The following is a 19,119-nucleotide window of genomic DNA, read 5'->3' as shown; positions in this document are numbered from 1 at the left end:
CATATGCCACACGGGGGGTTTACACACAATTCAGTGGCTGCAGCCACCAGGATTGTAGATAAAACTGACAAGCAGCGGTAACCCCCCTCCCCGCACGTGCACCCCAGCCATGTATTCCTGGCTCCACTTGCCCATCTGCGGGCCCCGGGAGGTGGGCGGAGGGGAGGGAGGAGAGCACACCTCTGCTCTCCTCCTCTTCTTGGTGTGACCCAGAAAGCACTGTGTATGACGTCACTTCTGGGTCACCCATGTCACTTTCCATTCTAGCCGGGGAGAAATGCATTGCAATACATTCAGTGAAGCCCAGAAGAGACATGCAGGGTCTTTAGACCCTGTATGTCTCATTAAGGAGAACCTGTCACCTAACAATCATCACATAGGAGACTTTGTGTCCCCTATGTGATGAAAAAAAGTTATGCAAAACAAAATATTTTTTTACTGCAAGAAGTTGCGTCTCCCAAAAAAACTAAATATTTTCGCGGTGGCGGGCATCATGATTGATGTTGGATCTACTGCGGGGGAGATTTTTATTTTTTCCTTTAATAAAGGGCTTGTCAAAGACCGTGTCCTGTCTTTTTTCACACTACACTTTTTGTTTTTTGTGAATAAGTAGCGGTATCATGGACCCCATGCTCAGTCACATAGAGGCGGGATCTGGGGGCCCAGATTCCAAAAAGCCCCCTGCCTGCAGACCCCCACAACCACCGCTCAGGGTTGTGGGGAAGAGGACCTTGCCCCCCCACCCCATGTTGAGGGCATGTGGCCTAGTATTGTTCAGGAGGGGCGGTTGCTTGCTCGTCCCCCCCCCTTTCCTGACCTGCATGCTCAGATTAAGGGTCTGGTATAGATTTTAGGGGGGGGCCCAACGCCATTTTTTTTTTTTGGCATGGGAGTTCCCCTCAAAATCCATACCAGATCCTAAGGGTTTGGTATGGATGGGAGGGGGGATCTCACACTGTTTTTTATTTATTATGGTGCCAGTTTTTAAATGTAATTACCTCTTTTTTTTTTCTTCACTATAACTCAGAGATTCAGCTGTCACTTTCCCCCCAGCTAAAAGAAAGAAAGTTTCCTTTTAGTTTATTTCCCTGCGTTAAAAGAAACAATGTTTCATTTTAGTTTCTTAACTCCGGGAAAGTGACAGCTAATTCTGTGAGCTATAGTGAAGAAAAAAAAAGCCGTCAATTGCATTTAAAAATTGGCACCGACATACACTTTGTATTGAGAAAAAAATTTGTAAACCGAGGCATTATTTTCAATGGATTCTCATTCATAATCTCCTAGATTGTAAGCTCGAGAGAGCAGGGCCCTCGAACCCCTCGTGTATGGTTTTGTTACTGTATTGTCTCATGTTCTGTCCCCCACTATAATGTACAGCGCTGAGCAAACCTTCTGGCGCTATATGAATACTGTATAATAATAATAAACCGAGGCATTCGTAAACCGAGGTACACCTGTAATTCCAAAAGATATTTTTGGCACAAAACAACACTGCACATCACCAACAGAACACCATACCCACCGTGAAGCATGGTGGTGGCAGCATCATGTTTTGGGGCTGTTTTTCTTCAGCTGGAACTGGGGCCTTAGTCAAGGTAGAGGGAATTATGAACATTTCCAATACCAGTCAATATTGGCAGAAGCCTGAAGGTTTTGTGCAAGGAAGCTGAACATGAAGAGGAACTTTATCTTTCAGCAGGACAACGACCCAAAGCATACTGTACATCCAAATCAACAAAGGAATGGCTTCACCAGAAGATGATTAGAGTTTTGGAATGGCCCAGCCAGAGCCCAGACCTGAATCCGATGGAAAATCTGTGGAGTGATCTGAAGAGGGCTGTGCACAGGAGATGCCCTCGCAATCTGACAGATTTGGAGTGTTTTTGCAAGGAAGAGTGGGCAAATCAAGTCGAGTCAAGATGTGCCATGCTGATCGACTCATACCCAAAAACACTGAGTGCTGGAATCACATCAAAAGGTGCTTCAACAAAGGATTCGTTTAAGGGTGTGCACACTTATGCAACCATAGTATTTTAGTTTTTATTTTATTTCCCTCCATCTAAAAGATTTGTTTGTTGTTCAACTGAGTTGTACAGTTTATAGGTTACATTAAAGGTGGAAAAAGTTCTGAAATGATTTATCTTTGTCTCATTTTCTTACATCACAGAAACCCAACATTTTAACAGGGGTGTGTAGACTTTTATATATCCACTGTATATATATTTATTTATTCACACACACTATGCCCCTTATTTCAGGGACTTGTGTGGCAGAACTGAATACATACTACTTTAGCACCCCTTTCCCAAATATACCTTTGTAGCAACAGAAAAAATAATAAGATTGTATTAGTAAATACGCAATACCATGAATTCCAGCAAAGTGAGCCTCTCCAAGGATGGCTGCAATCCAGAGCTCCTGTGAATCCACATCTGCTCCAACGATGTGATATCCCGGAGGGGCCTGAATCATAGCCTTCAGTTCACTGCCAATGCGATCTGCCTGGAAGAACAGCAATCCATCAAAAGCAAACACAACAGACTACAGAAAAAACACAGCAAAGCTACAATTATCTACAAACAATCAAACATTCTGATTTTAGGTAAAACAAGCTATACATTCATTACCTATGTATGGGACTTCTACACACTTAGGGCTCATGTACACGGGGCGTTTGGAAAACTCTTCTGACCGCTGGAAACTGACTGCTAGAAAAGTAGGTTGAAAAACGTCAGTTTAGACGCGTTTGCATACCGCGCTTATGCGTGTTTAGCCGCGTTTTTAAAAGATAACCTCAGACCTTCCCAAATGTTCAGAATGCACTGAAAAATAGTAGATAATTAACTATTTCAGACATTTTGAGAGGAATAGAGAGAGCAGAAGCAGAGAGAGCAGTATGTGTTGAGATGACCTGTCTTTTCTGGTTGTATTCACTATGGATCCCATCATGAGCATAATGCGGCACGTTCTAAAATTTGTTCCTTCACGCGAAACCTGGAACTGGCTGTGCTGGTGTACCGGGTCCATTTGAATACATGGAAAACGCTTTACATGCATTTCTGATGATGAAAAAAGGCTCCGGACAGCATCTGGATATGGACCTGTCAAAAAACGCTTCTAAATGCAAGTAAACGCGGTTAACCGCATTTACAAGCATTTGGCGTTTGAAATGCCGGTAAAATCTACTCCTGAACGCAATTTTGGTGCATTCAAAAAAACGACTGTAAACTCAGCTGCCTGTAAATGACGATGTGTACATGGACACATAGGAAAACATGAGGGGGAGTTCAGGGGCTGCTGAAAAAAAAAAAAAGAAAAAAAAAAATCGCTCAACACCTCCTGAACGTCAGTTTAGCAGCTGCAGTGTACATGAGCCCTTATTTATTGCCCAAATATCAGAGGTTTTCCAGGCTGCCTTGAGTTGGGGCAAATACAGATATGTGATAGTAATGTGTAGAAGGGAGATGACAGCATTCTGATCACATGGTTAATCTGTTTTCTTTTTCTTCCTAAAATGAGGAAACTCCAAATCCTTCCTTTTGGGTTATGGAAATGTTCTGGGAGTCAAACACGGTGTGACCTCAGCTTATGGTTGGGTTCAAGGAACATAAAATACGACCGCAGTATGGATGCAGAGATACAGCAACTACAGATTGTTAGATTCTGATTAAAACTGGCCACACTGTTAGATCCGGACAAATGTCGATCGATGTATGGCCGGCCTAATATGGAACACACTGCAAGCTGGACAGGTTCCACATTGTTAGATCCGGACAAATGTCGATCGATGTATGGCCGGCTTAATATGGAACACACTGCAAGCTGGACAGGTTCCACACTGTTAGGTCTGGACAAATGTCGATCGATGTATGGCCGGCCTAATATGGAACACATTGCAAGCTGGACAGGTTTCCACACTGTTAGATCCGGACAAATGTCGATCGATGTATGGCCGGCTTAATATGGAACACACTGCAAGCTGGACAGGTTCCACACTGTTAGATCCGGACAAATGTCGATCGATGTATGGCCGGCTTAATATGGAGCACACTGCAAGCTGGCAGGTTCCACACTGTTGCCATAAGGAGGTGTTCTACAAAATGTGCAAACATGCAAAGACTGCCAATGCAGATACATGTTAGGGGTTCACAAGGCCAAAGAATCTTTGTGTCCCTCCAAGAGTTTGTACACATGGATAGCTGGACTTCTCATGGTGTTTAGTGAAACCTACAAGTTGTGATCTAATTGCCATCTTATCAAGACCTTAGCAAAGTGTTACTGTACATGGCCATAAAGAAGCTGCATTACTTAGGAGAACCTTAAAGCGGAGTTCCACCCAAAAGGGGAAGTTCCGCGTTATTATTTATTTATTTCAGGTACTTATATAGCGCCATCAATTTACACAGCACTTTATATATATATTGTAAAGATTGCTCCCCATTAAGGATTGGCACCTTTGGGGAGCGGATACCTGAAACTGACAGGTACCCGCTCCCACTGCGATCGTCTAGGTGATCGGAAGCGGAAGTTATCCTTCTACCCTTCCTTCCCTCTAGTCTTGTGGGACACGTAACAAGTCCCAGAAGACGAAGGGGCCATTCAGGAAATGCAGCGCTACTCGCGCATGCGCAGTGGGCACCCGGCTGTGAAGCTGCAAGCTGTCACAGCCGGGTGCACACACCGAAGATGCCGGCGCCTGGAATACAGGACAGCCGGTGAAACGGGCTGCAGTGGGGGAACCGCAGGATCGAGGGACAGTAAGTGGCTGTTTTTTATAAAAGTCAGCAGCTACAGTTTTTGTAGCTGCTGACTTTTATGTTTTTACAGAGTGAATGGAACTCCGCTTTAAAAGAAAAATCCTCTGCAAACACAAAGCCTCCATTTGGTCAGACCGAAAGAAAAATCAAGTGGCCCCAAAAGAACATTCACTTTTTCTAAATGACGCTTAGATATCAGCCTTTTGTTTCAAGCAAATATCAGACATTTCTCTTTTTTACTGCTGCATGGACAGCAAAATATTATCGAATGTTCTCTTCTGATCTCTAATTTAAATCTCCCACACATTTTAACCCCTTCCCGCCGGTGCCTCCCGGCCCTAAGAGTTTCAGAAGCCGGGAGGTGAGGCGGGGTTTCGGGATCATGTGACCGCCGTGACGCGTTGTCACGGCGGTTACATGATCGGGAAAGGTCCTGATCGAAAGAGCAGACCTGGACCTTTCCGTGAGTAGCGGACATGTGTGCTGGGAGCGCGCAGGGCGCGAGCTCTCAGCACATATGTTTTTTTCTTACCTGAACGCAAATGTGCGGCCGCTCGGCGTCTAGGCCCAGACACCGGGAGGCCGCACATCTGTGTGCGGCCGGCGTGAAGGGGTTAACAGATGATTAGACAATTTCAACAGGGATCTCTGTACACGCTCAAATGGTGAGGATTTAACTATACACACAGTTAGGTCCATACATATTTGGACACAGGCACAATTTTATTTTTTTTTCAGGTATTTAACAAACATATTCAAGCTATAGTTATATAATGGATATGGGCTGAAAGTGCACAGTCTCAGGTTTAGTTTGAGGGTATGTACATCCAAATTGGAGGAAGGATTTAGGAATTACAGCTCTTAAGAGTAGCCATCCCCCCTTTTTCAAGGGACCAAAAGTAATTGGGCAATTGAATCAAAAGCCGTTTCATGGCCAGGTGTGGGCTACTCCTTTGTTATTTCTTCCTCAATTAAGCAGATAAAAGGTCTGGAGTTGATTCTAAGTGTGGTATTTGCATTTGGAATCTATTGCTGTGAACCTACATCATGCGTTCAAAGGAGCTGTCCATGCAAGTGAAACAGACCATTGTAAGGCTTCAAAAACGAAACAAATAAAACTCCAATCGGATATTCCCTGGATCAACCTGGGTTACCTATAAATGTTAGTATCCAGTTATATTCTGTGTATCTAGGAAAGAATCCAGGACTTTTTTGAAGCAATCCACTGAGCTGGCCAGAGCCAACTCTTGAGAGAATCTCATGAGACAACACTATAGGATTTTAGACATATTAGGGCATACCAATGCAGGACAAGTCATGTATATACAGTAAATGCAGGTGGAAATCACATGTCCATTGTATCTTCTGATTATACATGGATGTCTAATGTTAATACCTTTGTGGTTGTAAAGCTAGCAGTTTTTTTTTCCTTAATCTATTCTCTGCATTAAAGTGGAGCTCCACCCAAAAGGGGAAGTTCTGCTTTAATGCTTTGTTCCCCGCTCCCCATTAAGGATTGGCACCTTTGGGGAGCGGATACCCGAATTTACATGTACCCGCCCCCACTTCTGCTGCGATTGCTTAGGCGACCAGAAGCGGAAGTTGTCCTTCCCTCTCTCCATAGTCTTCCAGGACAAGTGACAGGTCCCAGAAGACAACAGGGCCATTCACAAAGCTTAGCGCAGTGGGCACCCGGCTATGAAGCCTCAAGCTGTCACAGCCGGGTGCCCAAACTAAAGATGCCGGCGCCAGGGAGACAAGACGGCCGGTGAAACCAGCCAAGGTGAGGACATCCCCGAACCAAGGGAGAGGTAAGTGTCTGTATTTTAAAAGTCAGCAGCTACAGTTTTTGTAGCTGCTGACTTTTATTTATTTTTTTTTCAGCTGGAACTCCACTTTAAGATACAAAACCTTCTGTGACCAGGATACCCCAGCTCCACCTTATATGTACCTGAGCCCGATCTTGATCCAGCGCTGTGCACGAGAGCGGAGGCTCTCTCTCCCTCCTCACGGGACAGAAAGTCAGCAGCGGGAGCCATTGGCTTCTGCCGCTGCCAATCGCAGCCTTTGAGTGTTTACAATCACTTTGAGCACTAACACTTGCTGCTAGGATATTCATAAATGCAAAATGATCACCGGTAACCTACCCGTGCATTGCTGGCAGTCAGCCACGTTGGCTCTACCGCTCTTCTTGTGATCGTTCCAGCAGTGACCACCTGAGGAAGTACAGCACCGTGCTTATTTTCTTCATCAAAATCCAGGCTCCTAAAATAAATGAAACATTTTATGGTGAAGCACATCGCATGCTTACTGATAGTTATTTTACAAATGCTTTATAAATACTATAGTAATGTGACAAAAACAACTAAAATTAAACAAAAGTTTTTTGAGCTATTTTTTAGCCCAATTTCTATAAGATCACAACACTGGACTAAATGCAAAGCCCCAGCAATTGCTCATGGTTCCTGCATCCCCATAAAATGGTTCCTGCATCCCCATAAAATGGTTCCTGCATCCCCATAAAATGGTTCCTGCATCCCCATAAAATGGTTCCTGCATCCCCATAAAATAGTTCCTGCATCCCCATAAAATGGCTCCTGCATCCCCATAAAACAGGCACTCACTAAATGAGAAGAAATACACGGGCTTAATACAGGTGCACAATACCTAGTGACTGTTCGGGGCAATTCTCCCTTTTTCAGCCACACCACCTTCTGGGAACTGCAATAGAGAGAGGAGTAAGCATTATATACATACCAATAAGGCAGAAAAATGATATTTTAACTAAAATTTGCATAAAGTTTTTTGAAAAAGAAGGATCTGGCAATATCAACAGCAGTGGCGTCCCTAGGGGGGTGCGGGCTGCACCAGGTGACACCATCACAGGGGGTGCAGGATGCCGGCACAGTGACAGCTGCCCCCCGCCCTGGTGTAGCAGTAAAATGAGTATCCCCTGAAGCAACTGCACATGTGCCGGTTTCAGGTCGAAGAAGCCAATTGGCGGCTCTGTGCTAAAGTCAGAGATTGACTTCTTCAGCCTGAAACAGTCACATGTGCAGTTTCTTCAAGGGATACTCATTTTACCGCTGCACCAGCACCGCTCCATCCTCTCTGGAGGGGTGACACCATGTGTTACCGCAACGGGTGACACCAACCCTAGGTACGCCTCTGATCAATAGGCATAATCAAACAAGACTGACATACGCACTGGAACATCGCTGGACTATGAGTGGCTACATCTAGATGATCCTTGTAATGTTTTTTTTTTTCCAGCTGGCAGTCAGTCTTCTTATAAAAGCAATCCTAATGACTAAAAAGCCACTGGATTGATTTTACAAGTGGCAGAGGGGTCCTACCCCCCCCCCCCCCGACCTGATCAGAGATTGGAACAACCCCAATCATCTCTATAGTCTAAGAAACTGGAAGCAACGAGCATTTTGTCAACTCCAGTTTCGCTGATTGTAAACAAACCATTGGTGGTTTGACAAAATCCACGGATCATACTGAACTTGGTATGACTTGAAGCTTTTAAGGGGAGAGCAGAGATCTGGGGTGTAATCGCTGGTGAAATGCTTTCCAGGCTCCTTTGGACAAAAATAATACATGCACATTTTTTTACCCACAAAAAAAATGTACATTTATTATTTTTGTTCAAAAGGTGAACTTATCCTTTAACCGCTTCCCGTCCGCCCTATAGCTGCTATACTGCTACAGGGCGGCATGGGTGTGCAAAATCACGTATATATATTTATATAAACATATATATATATATATATATATATATACATACACGCGTGATTTTGCATTTCCGGGTACCCACGCTGCCATTCGCGTCCGCTCGGTGATTGCCGTGGATCTCCGACGGGAGGAGAACTGTTGTAAACAAAACAGTTCTCCTTCCTGTTGGCTCCGGCATTCTGCTTTGCATAGCACAACCATCCAAAGCAGTGTCAGAATGCCCGCCACAGTCCCGCTATAAGTCACTGATCGCCGCCATTACTAATGAAAATTAAAAAAAAAAAAAAATCCCAGTATATATACCGCCATTTGTAGACGCTATAACTTTCACATAAATCAATTAATTTACACGTATTGGGATTTTTTTTTCCAGCAAAGACATGGAGCAGAATACATTTTGGTGTAAATTTATGATGAAATTTGATTTTTTTAATTTTTTACTGGACATGTTTAATAGCAAAAAGTCAAAAATATTGATTTTTTTCTCAAAATTGTCGGTCTTTTTTTTGTTTATAGCACAAAAAATAAAAACTGCAGGTAATCAAATTCCACTGAAAGAAAGCTCAATTCGTGGAGAAAAAAAGACGTAAATTTTATTTGGGTGCAGCATTGCATGACTGCGCAATTGTCATTTAAAGTAATGCAGAGCTGTAAAGTAAAAAATGGCCTGGTCAGGATGGGGGGGGGAATCCTCAGGAGGGCAAGTGGTTAAGGAACGTTAAGGAATGGCTTCAGCCGCCATTTTTTAAAGCGTGACATGTTTAGTATCTACTTGCCAGAGTAACATAATCTTTTATATTTTACTAATCAGTTGGGAAATATATTGTGTTTTTGTGCCAAAAAAATTGCATTTGAAATACCGCTGTGCAAATACCATGTGACAAAATTACAACACCCACCATTTTATCATTTTATTCCCTAGGGCCTCTGCTTTAAAAAATATAAACAGTTTGAATGGTCTAAGCAATTTTCTAGCAAAAAATACTGATTTTCACATGTAACAAAGAAGTTTCAGAAAAGGCCTGGTCTTAAAGCAGTTAATTCGATATGAAGTGATATGAGGAGCAGCTAATAGGAAGACCAAAAACTTTCATCATTACAATGTTTGTGTCTGCATGGAAACTTTCACTACATCATAATTATTATTATACAGGATTTATATGGCGCCAACAGTTTGCTCAGCACTTTACAATATAATGGGAGACAATACAGCAACAATACTGTTCAATACAAGAGGGTTAGGAGGACCCTGATCCTGGGAGCTTACAATCTAAGAGATAACGAATAGCATTGGGCTTACATAGAGCAGAATAGAGGAAGCGCTGGTGCATAGTGGGAGTGGAGCATTTTTCCTGGTTCAGACATATTTCGGTATATTATTATTATTATACAGTATTTATATAGCGCCAGAAAGGTTTGCTCAGCGCTGTACATTAGCGTGGGGGACAGAACATGAGACAATACAGTAACAATACAATACACGAGGGGTTCGAGGGCCCTGCTCTTTCGGGCTTACAATCTAAGAGGGAGGGGAAAGTGGAACAGGAGGAAGTGGCTGTGGGGGATGGAGTGGTAGGAAGAGTGGAGGAGATCGGCTGTTAGGTGAGGGCGGGGTAGGCTTCCCTGAAGAGATGGGTTTTCAGAGTGTGCCCAAAGGTGAGGAGGGTAGGTGACAGTCTGATGGATTGGGGTAGTGAGTTCCAGAGGATGGGGGAAGTCCTGGAGAAGTCCTGCAGTCGGGCGTAGGAGGTGGAGACCAGGGAACTAGAAAGTAGGAGGTCTTGTGAGGAGCGAAGATTATGGGTTGGGTGGTATTTGGGTATCAGGTCGGTGAGGTAGTTTGGGGCAGCATTATGAATGACTTTGTATGTCTGTGTTAGTAGTTTGAATTTAATGTGTTGGGCGATAGGGAGCCAGTGGAGGGAATGACAGAGGGGGGTGGCGGATATGGAGCGGTGGGTAAGGTGGATGAGTCTGGCCGCTGAGTTCAGGATAGACTGAAGCGGGGATAGTCTGTGATGATGAAACACATACTCCCCTGAAGTGTTCCCAAACCTTGCCCCTGAACAGACATGGCCCTAAATTCTGCTACCACTCAGCATGGTGTTCAGCCCCATCCAGCTGTAGACTGCCATAGATGTTGAAAGGATACCTGCAGCCGGGCAGGACGCTGCACCTCTCCCTCCTGGGTGCAATCAAGCATCGGGAGGGATGCACTGCAGCTGAACACCCCAGTGTGCTAAGGACCCAAGAGATCCCCTTATGTTTTAGGTTCCATCACCATTTAGTGGCCTTACAGAGTCAGCCAACTCCTACCTGATACGTTTCTGAGCATTCCTCCAGAAAGACATCATTTTATTTATTTCCAGGGCACGTGTGGCACTGGTGCCTCCAGTACTGGCTTGTAAAGTACCATCTTCCATTTTGGGGAGAAAATCCTTTGCAAATGGGTTACCCACATTGTTGGCAATGCCATCCTGCAATATATAACAATACATAAATGCACAAAGAATGACAATAAAGAGGAACAACACGGCATCTGAGCAGCACAAACCACAAAAACACTATGCAATCCATTGTTAACATTCAAAGCACACTCCCCCATCCACCCATGTCTCCATGCTTTATTTTGCTGAGAAATCATTTTGAAAAACAACCCCCAGCATTTCTGGCCGTGGCCATCTTAAGTAAGGGCAGATGAATTTACTTCCTAGATTCTGCAATCCATCTGCCTTAGCTGAGAAAGCTCCTCCTCCCCTCCTGAAGACTCATGGGATGTATGACATTGTTTGCCTAGGCATGAAAACTAGGAAGTAACTGAAAGAAAAGAGTTTAAGACAAGTAAATATGATAGACTTTCCTATCTGTTTATGAATGGTAGCAACATAAGGATTAAAAATAGTCAATGTTGATTGAGGAAGTGAAGTTCCGCTTTAATAGTTTTTACTATCTGAAGAATCCAGCCCCATAAAATTCAGCCACTATGAGAAATACAATAATAGGACAGAATCTGATGCAATACTAACATGGCAGTAGTCTGGTAAGACTGAGTGGCACTGTACTGAGGGAGGAGAAAGCAACTGCGGGAAAAGAGCGCACCCCTGTACTCTGTACGTAGCGCACCCCAGGACCCTGCACCTTGTACGCAGCGCACGCCGGGGCCCTGCACCCTGTACGCAGCGCACGCCGGGGCCCTGTACGCAGCGCACGCCGGGGCCCTGTACGCAGCGCACGCCGGGGCCCTGCACCCTGTACGCAGCGCACGCCGGGGCCCTGCACCCTGTACGCAGCGCACGCCGGGGCCCTGCACCCTGTACGCAGCGCACGCCGGGGCCCTGCACCCTGTACGCAGCGCACGCCGGGGCCCTGCACCCTGTACGCAGCGCACGCCGGGGCCCTGCACCCTGTACGCAGCGCACGCCGGGACCCTGCACCCTGTACGCAGCGCACGCCGGGACCCTGCACCCTGTACGCAGCGCACGCCGGGACCCTGCATCCTGTACGCAGCGCACGCCGGGACCCTGCACCCTGTACGCAGCGCACGCCAGGACCCTGCACCCTGTACGCAGCGCACGCCAGGACCCTGCACTCTGTACGCAGCGCTTTACAACATGAGGGCCGACCGTACAATCACAATACAAATTAATACAGGAGTAATCAGAGGGCCCTGCTCGTTAGAGCTTGCAATTTAAAACGGAGGGTCGAGAGATACAAAATGGTAATAACTGTGGGGTATGGGCGAACAGACAAAATACATGTACAATTGAGAGGTGGGGGCAGGATAGGCCTCTCTGAAGAGATGAGTTTTCAGGGATCGTCTAAAAGTGTACAGAGATGAAGATAGTCGGACACATTGGGGAAGGTAGTTCCAGAGGATGGGAGCAGCTCTGGAAAAATCCTGGAGGTGAGCATGGGAGGAGGTGACAAGGGAGCTAGAGAGCAGGAGGTCTTAGGAGGAATGAAGAGAGCGGGAGCCAGTGGAGGGATTGGCAGAGAGGGGTGGCAGACACTGAACGGTTGGTAAGGTGGATGAGTCTGGCAGCTGCATTCATGATAGACTGAAGAGGGGATAGCCTGTGTAAAGGTAAGCCAGTGAGGAGAGAGATGCAGCAGTCATGGCGGGAGATGACCAGGGAGTGAGTTAGAAGCTTTTTGGTGTCATCGGTTAGGAAGGGGCATATCTTGGAGATGTTGCAGAGGTTGAGGTGGCAAGCTTTGGACAGCGATTGGATGTGGGGCCGAAAGGAGAGTTCAGAGTCCAGGATTGCACCTACCACCCTGGCATGTGGGGACGGGTTGATGGCTGAGCTGTTGAGTGAGTCAGTGGAAGGGGCATGTGGGGGAGAAAATTATATGAGTTCAGTTTGGGATACATTAATTTTCAGGAAGTAGTGTGCCATCCAGACCGAAATGTCTGTTAGTAGATTAGTGATGCGTGAGGAGACTGATAAGAGTGAGCTGAGGGGTAGAGATATAGATTTGCCTCTTTCCTCTGTTATCAGCAAGAATCAGGTCTGAAGTTTTCCTGACACAAAGAGAAAAATGGTGACAGGGGAGTGGCCTTCAGCAGATTGACAGCCTCAGCTCTGTTCCTGTGAGCTGTGTGGAGGGGGTGTGTCTCTTCCCTCCAATCAGCTCTCAGAAATTTAAATTGCTGAGCTCTGCAGAGTATAATTTCTGCTCTCCGCCCCATTTTTTCTGAACCATCACACAAGCTTTATAAATTCAGCAGGCTGTAGAGGAGAGTGCTGCAACTTATGTAGAAGGATTTGTTTAATCTCTGTGTATTACCTGAGGCTAGTCACTTCACAGGGTATATATAAGGATTTACAACCAGTTTAAGTCAGTTTGGTAAAAGTACTGACCAGAAGTCAGAGCTCAAACAGTGTAAAAATCTGTGTGCAGCAGCCCCCCCCCCCCCCCCATCCAATACTTACCTGAGCTCCCTCTCAATCCAGCGATGTGGAACACTCCCTCCTCCTGTCAATCACAGCCAGTGAGCCAATGAGGAGAAAGCGGGGGTGGGGCTGAGCCACGCTGTGCGTGTAAACGGTCACACATAGCAGTGGCTCGGAAGCCCCCAGAGGGCACTTGGCAGGAGGGAGGGGCTAGGAGCGCTGGTGGAGGACCCAAGAAGAAGAGGATTGGGGATGTCCTATGCAAAACCACTTCACAGAGCAGGTAAGTATATACATGTTTGTTTGTTTTTTTAATCTGCCTTTAACCACTTGCCAAACGCGCTATAGTTGAATGACGGCTACAGTGGGGTTGTCCAGTTCTGAGAGGGAGTCATATGACGTCCTCCCAGAATGCGCCCTCCCGCGCGCCCCCAGCGCTCTCCGTGATCGCTACGGACACAGCTAATTACATGATGAGGTAAAAGGCCAATCACAGCGGTCTTTTACCACATGATCAGCTGTGTCCAATGACACAGCAGATCACAATGTAAAAACAGTTGCCGGTTATCAGCTGCACTTTCCTCACGCTGTCACAGCCAGAGGAAAGTACTGCCGATAACCAGCAAATGACACAGAGGAGATCTGCACTGATCATCAGGGCACTGATGATCAGTGCCCTGATGATCAGTGCCCAGAAGTGCCAACCATCAGTGCTGGCCACCAGTGCCACCCAGCAGTGCCCATCATTGCTGCACATTAGTGCAGCATCATCAAGGTCCACCAGTGTCACCTCATCAGTGCAGCCTATCAGTTCCCATCAGTGCTGCCTATCTGTGCCACCTCCTTAGTGCAGCCTATCAGTTCCCATCACTGCCACCTATCTGTGCCACCTCACCAGTGCAGCCTATCAGTTCCCATCAGTGCTGCCTATCTGTGCCACCTCCTCAGTGCAGCCTATCAGTTCCCATCAGTGCCGCCTATCTGTGCCACCTCATCAGTGCTGCCCATTAGGGCAGCCTCACCAATGCACATCAGTGAAGGAAAAAAATTACCTGTTTGCAAAATTTTAGAATTGAAACAAAGAAAAAAACTTTTTTCCAAATTTTTTGCTCATGGTGCAAAAAATAAAACCCCCAGTGGTGATTACAATACCACCAAAAGAAAGCTCTATCTGTTTGAAAGAAAATGATAAAAATGTCTTATGGGTACAGTGTTGCATGACCGCGCAATTGTCATTCAAAGTGCGCCAGCGCTGAAAGCTGAAAATTGGCCTGGGCACTCGGGGTGAACGTGCCGGGCAGGCAAGTGGTTAATATCACTTTAGGTGTAACAGACAGTGCTGAGGCTGTGTGCAGGAGAACACAAAGTATATTATGAATGCATTTTAGTTACCAGCGATTGACATTTAGGGGAACAATTGTATGCAGCGGCCCATGTATATGTCACAGCTCAGTGCCACAGTGTCAAGAGGCAGCAGAGAACAGCTTCTTATAAAAAGGTTCCTACATTCTAATTGATTCCCTTGATACAAAACATTGTACAGCAGTTTCAACATATGAAAACGTTCAGAGTGAAAGCCAGTAAGTAGTATGTCATTAGGAACAAAGTGTAATAAGTGCATTTTTCAGACTCACTTTATGCGGCAAACGGTAGAACCAGCAGCCTGAAACATTGACATCACTGCAAGGGCCATTTCCATGGTGATTAGGTGCCGTGTTCTGAAATGTGGGTTCATCTACAGCAGGGAGCTCCTGTTACGGTGAATAGGGTGTGAATTATATGTAATTACACATGCATAGAACACAATGGAAGTGGACAAACACTTGAAGGAGCCCCAAAGCCCTTCTACATCTATAAAGTGAAGATGAATTAGCTGGAGAGCAAAGTTTAAAAGGGAATTATTCCAATAAAAATGAGCTAGTCAGAAGACAATCCTCAAATGATGACTATTCCCTTTACAGTGCCATTATCCTTAGTTGTGCATTGAATTCTGGACAGTTGATTTTTGCTTTAAAAAGAAAATCTTCTACTAAAAGCGTTGTCTGAGATCAGTCATCACAGAGTATTACCTATGTTAGGCAGGAAAGATTCTTGTGTACTCCTCTGAAACTGGCTTTACTTTGCTACAAGTGGCTTGATTTCCCTGACTTTGGAGCTAAATTTATGCAGGCCATAGACGGGTCGAAAACCGGCCGTTTATAAAAAAAAAAAAAAAAAGAAAAATCGGTCGTTCAATAGGCCAACGTTACCACCAACGGTACAAAAAAAAAAAAAAAAGGCAGATTTTCGTCCCTTCTACTTTGATACAAGTGGCTTGATTTCCCTGACTTTGGAGCTAAATTTATGCAGGCCATGGACGGTTCGAAAACCGTCCGTTTATAAAAAAAAACAAAAAACAAAAAATCGGTCGTTCAATAGGCCAACGTTACCACCAACGGTACATAAAAAAAAAAAAAGGCAGATTTTCGTCCCTTCTACTTTGATACAAGTGGCTTGATTTCCCTGACTTTGGAGCTAAATTTATGCAGGCCATGGACGGTTCGAAAACCGTCCGTTTATAAAAAAAAACAAAAAACAAAAAATCGGTCGTTCAATAGGCCAACGATACCACCAATGGTACAAAAAAAAAAAAAGGCAGATTTTCATCCCTTCTACTTTGCTACAAGTGGCTTGATTTCCCTGACTTTGGAGCTAAATTTATGCAGGCCATGGACGGTTCGAAAACTGGCCGTTTATAAAAAAAAACAAAAACAAAAAATTGGTCATTTAATAGGCCAACGTTACCACCAATGGTACTAAAAAAAAAAAAATCAGCAGATTTTCGTCCCATCTACGGCCGGCATTTAATTACTTCTGTCCCTTGCAGAGAGCTCCGCTATTATATTTGACATGAAAAAGTCTTGCGGTTGCAACAATGTATCTATTTGTATCCATTTGGGATACAGATGTTTTTATTTGGATACAAATAGATACATTGTTGAAACCGCAAGACTTTTCATTTCAAATATAATAGCGGACTGGAATTCTTATTCTTTTTCTTCTTATTTTTTTTCTTCTTTTTCTTCTTCTTGCAGGTCACGGCTCATGTGCAGATTTTTTATCGGCCGATTTGCCCATCATTGCCGCGATTGGCAAAATCGGCTGATTTTTTCCCAACTTTACCGATAAAAAAAATGTGCCAAAACCCCGAAAAACGGCCGACCAATTAACCCACTAACAGTGCGAAAATCGGCCGATTTTCAACCCGTCTATGGCCTGCATAAGGGTAACCAAAGAGGACCTGCATGTGTCCCGGGGGATCTTCTCCCCGCACCCGTTGTCACAATTTAAAAAGAGCGCAGCCGTGCAGGGCTCCGCCCAAAACAGCAGTGTCATTTATTTATAGCGCTCTGTGAATGAACGAACTACAACTACCATCTGCCACCATGAAGGACTGTTTGTAGTTCTTAATGAACTGTGAGGGCACTGGTGAGCGCTCTGATAGTTTATTGATCTTCCTGCTCTCCAATAACTTTTTGCACATATGGGAGGTACGGGCAGACAGCTATACTGAGGATCTGCAGGAGCTTGACACTGCACCTGAAATTTGCTGATGATGGGTGCAATGCTCTGCAGACTCCAAAAAAAACCCCCAAAAAACATTTTTTTTACCCACAAAAATATGTGCATTTATTTATTTACTGTAAAGGTGAACTTCGCCTTCAAGCTGGCCATGGATTTTTTTTATTCCGCTCAGCCAGTGGACTGAATGAGAAAAGTCAAATAAATTACTCCATCCACACAAAGAAGGGGGATAGAGAAATCCCCCCCCCCTTCCTGCCAGGTAATTGTATTCTGACAGCAGCACTCTACGGCTGCAGCCGCCAATCAAATAAAAGGTTTTCCAGCTTGTTTATTTGACAGAATTCGACCCAAACAAATGCTACTATTCCATAATTTTTGATAATTATTTTCAAGGAGCATTTAAAGTGATTGTAAAAGGGTTCAATTGTTTTGCACAGAGCAGCCAAGATCCTCTTCTTCTCAGGTTCCCCGCCGGCGCTCCTGGACCCTCCACTCTGCTCCCCCCCCCTTGACTGAAACACAGCAGCAGGAGCTATTGGCTCCCACTGCTTGTCAAGCACAGCCAGTGACAAGTGCCCCCAGATCATTCAGCTTGCTCTGGGGACATTCTTGTATGCTTGCTCCTGAGCTGTCTCTGTATGTCTGACACAGAGTGCGGCTCAGCTCAGCACCCCCCCCAGCTGTGATTGACAAGCGACTGGAGCTAATGGCTCCCGTTGCTGTGTTTCAGCCAATGAGGAGGCAGAGACCAGGAAAAGCCTCTGCTCTTGTGCACAGTGCTGGATAGGGATCGGGCTCAGGTAGTCACTGAAGGCTGCACATAGAATGCATGAAGGTAGAAAAAAAAAAAAAACCTTCAGTCTTTAGAACCACTTTAACCAAATGCAAAAATGTTTTCCTAAACCAAATGCATAACCGTCCAATAATGAATGGAAGACAGGAACTCACCAATTTCTTTTTGTTTCCCTTCTTAGATGTTGCTTTGGTTAATGCTTCAGGGCCCAGGTCTGTCTCTAGCCGACTGAGTTCCTCTACCTGAAAAATGAGAAATCAAATGTTCAGTCACAAGCCTTCCAACTGCACGTCTGTTGCCTTATTAGAAGTACACCAGCAGTTCAAAGATTCAGTCACATGTTTTGTCCACCAAAATATTTTGGATATTTTCTAGCTTTCTTTTCAGCCAAATTCCTGACCTTATATTATTTAACCTCCCTGGCGGTCTGATTATTTCCGATTTTTTGTGCTGAAAGCGGTACCATTTTTTTGCATGGAAATATGTAGTTTTTTATTGTAGGCTGTAATTTTTAGGATTAACTCACTGAAATCTGTCCGAACAAGAGTCTAGTAAACATCCCGGATATGATAAAATTTGAAACACGAAATCATAAATTATAATTTAATAAATAATCATAAAAAATAAAAATATAATAATAATAAATTTAATTCAATAATATAATCAAACCAAAAACACTGAAATTTGAAATACAGAGGCAAATTCAAACATCGCTGAGCAAAGTCGCAAAATCGTTTTCAGTGTCTGATGATGAATTTCCCCCACGAATCATTATCACTCAATTCTGCAAGTGGTTCTGATTTACTATCGCTGTTCTCTAGCCGGTCTAAAACCGCTTTTGATGTAAAGGGACGCTTTTTGGACACCATGGACATTTCTCAGTTTCCAGGCAGAAAGAACAGTCAAAATGCAGGCAGGGCACAGGACAAAGCACTCGGGACAAAATGTATGTGAAATGGTTTGATACAGGAATGTTTTACTATATAATAATCATTTTTAAAAAAAAATTACACTTTTTAAAAATTTCAAATTTGCCGCCGGTTCCGGCGCCTGTACGTCCCGACGTCACAGGGACCGGAACACGGAAGCCGGATGCCGGCATCGGCCGGAGATGGCCGGGGACGCTGCAGGGGACACATCGTGGGAGCGAAAAACAAGGTAAGTGCTGCAGGGACTCCCTGAGCAACGCCGCATGGTAAGCCCGAGTGTAGCTCGGGGTTACCGCTCTTGGTACTCAAATTTTACCCCGAGCTACACTCGGGAATACCGCTAAGGAGGTTAAGGTTATGGGACCATTGCCATTACTGCAGGTGGCGAAGCACAGTGGACTCATTTTGTGAATGAATGCAAAGCTTTTTCTGATTGGACA

The 19,119-nt window shown here is 44.8% G+C and overlaps 1 protein-coding gene across 3 annotated transcripts in view; it reads right to left on the bottom strand.

Annotated features, from left to right (window-relative positions):
• POLG (DNA polymerase gamma, catalytic subunit) overlaps nucleotides 1–19,119 on the bottom strand; it is a 73,113-nt gene that overhangs the window by 19,106 nt on the left and 34,888 nt on the right. For all 3 annotated transcript variants that reach the window (XM_089684296.1, XM_089684295.1, XM_089684297.1), the window contains exons 11-16: nucleotides 17,906–17,992; nucleotides 15,028–15,144; nucleotides 10,812–10,972; nucleotides 7,425–7,478; nucleotides 6,905–7,022; nucleotides 2,367–2,502 (exon numbers count right to left, since the gene is read on the bottom strand). In XM_089684296.1, the coding sequence (XP_089540422.1) occupies nucleotides 2,367–2,502; nucleotides 6,905–7,022; nucleotides 7,425–7,478; nucleotides 10,812–10,972; nucleotides 15,028–15,144; nucleotides 17,906–17,992 (673 nt within the window). The remainder of the gene's footprint in view (nucleotides 1–2,366; nucleotides 2,503–6,904; nucleotides 7,023–7,424; nucleotides 7,479–10,811; nucleotides 10,973–15,027; nucleotides 15,145–17,905; nucleotides 17,993–19,119) is intronic.

Source organism: Staurois parvus, unplaced genomic scaffold (genome assembly GCF_062004578.1).
Source record: "Staurois parvus isolate SC_StPar_1 unplaced genomic scaffold, SC_StPar_1.0 ptg000342l, whole genome shotgun sequence".
In the NCBI taxonomy this organism is placed as follows: Eukaryota; Metazoa; Chordata; class Amphibia; order Anura; family Ranidae; genus Staurois; species Staurois parvus.
The sequence above is the reverse complement of the archived record's forward strand: the minus strand, read 5'-3'. Positions and strand labels throughout refer to the sequence as shown.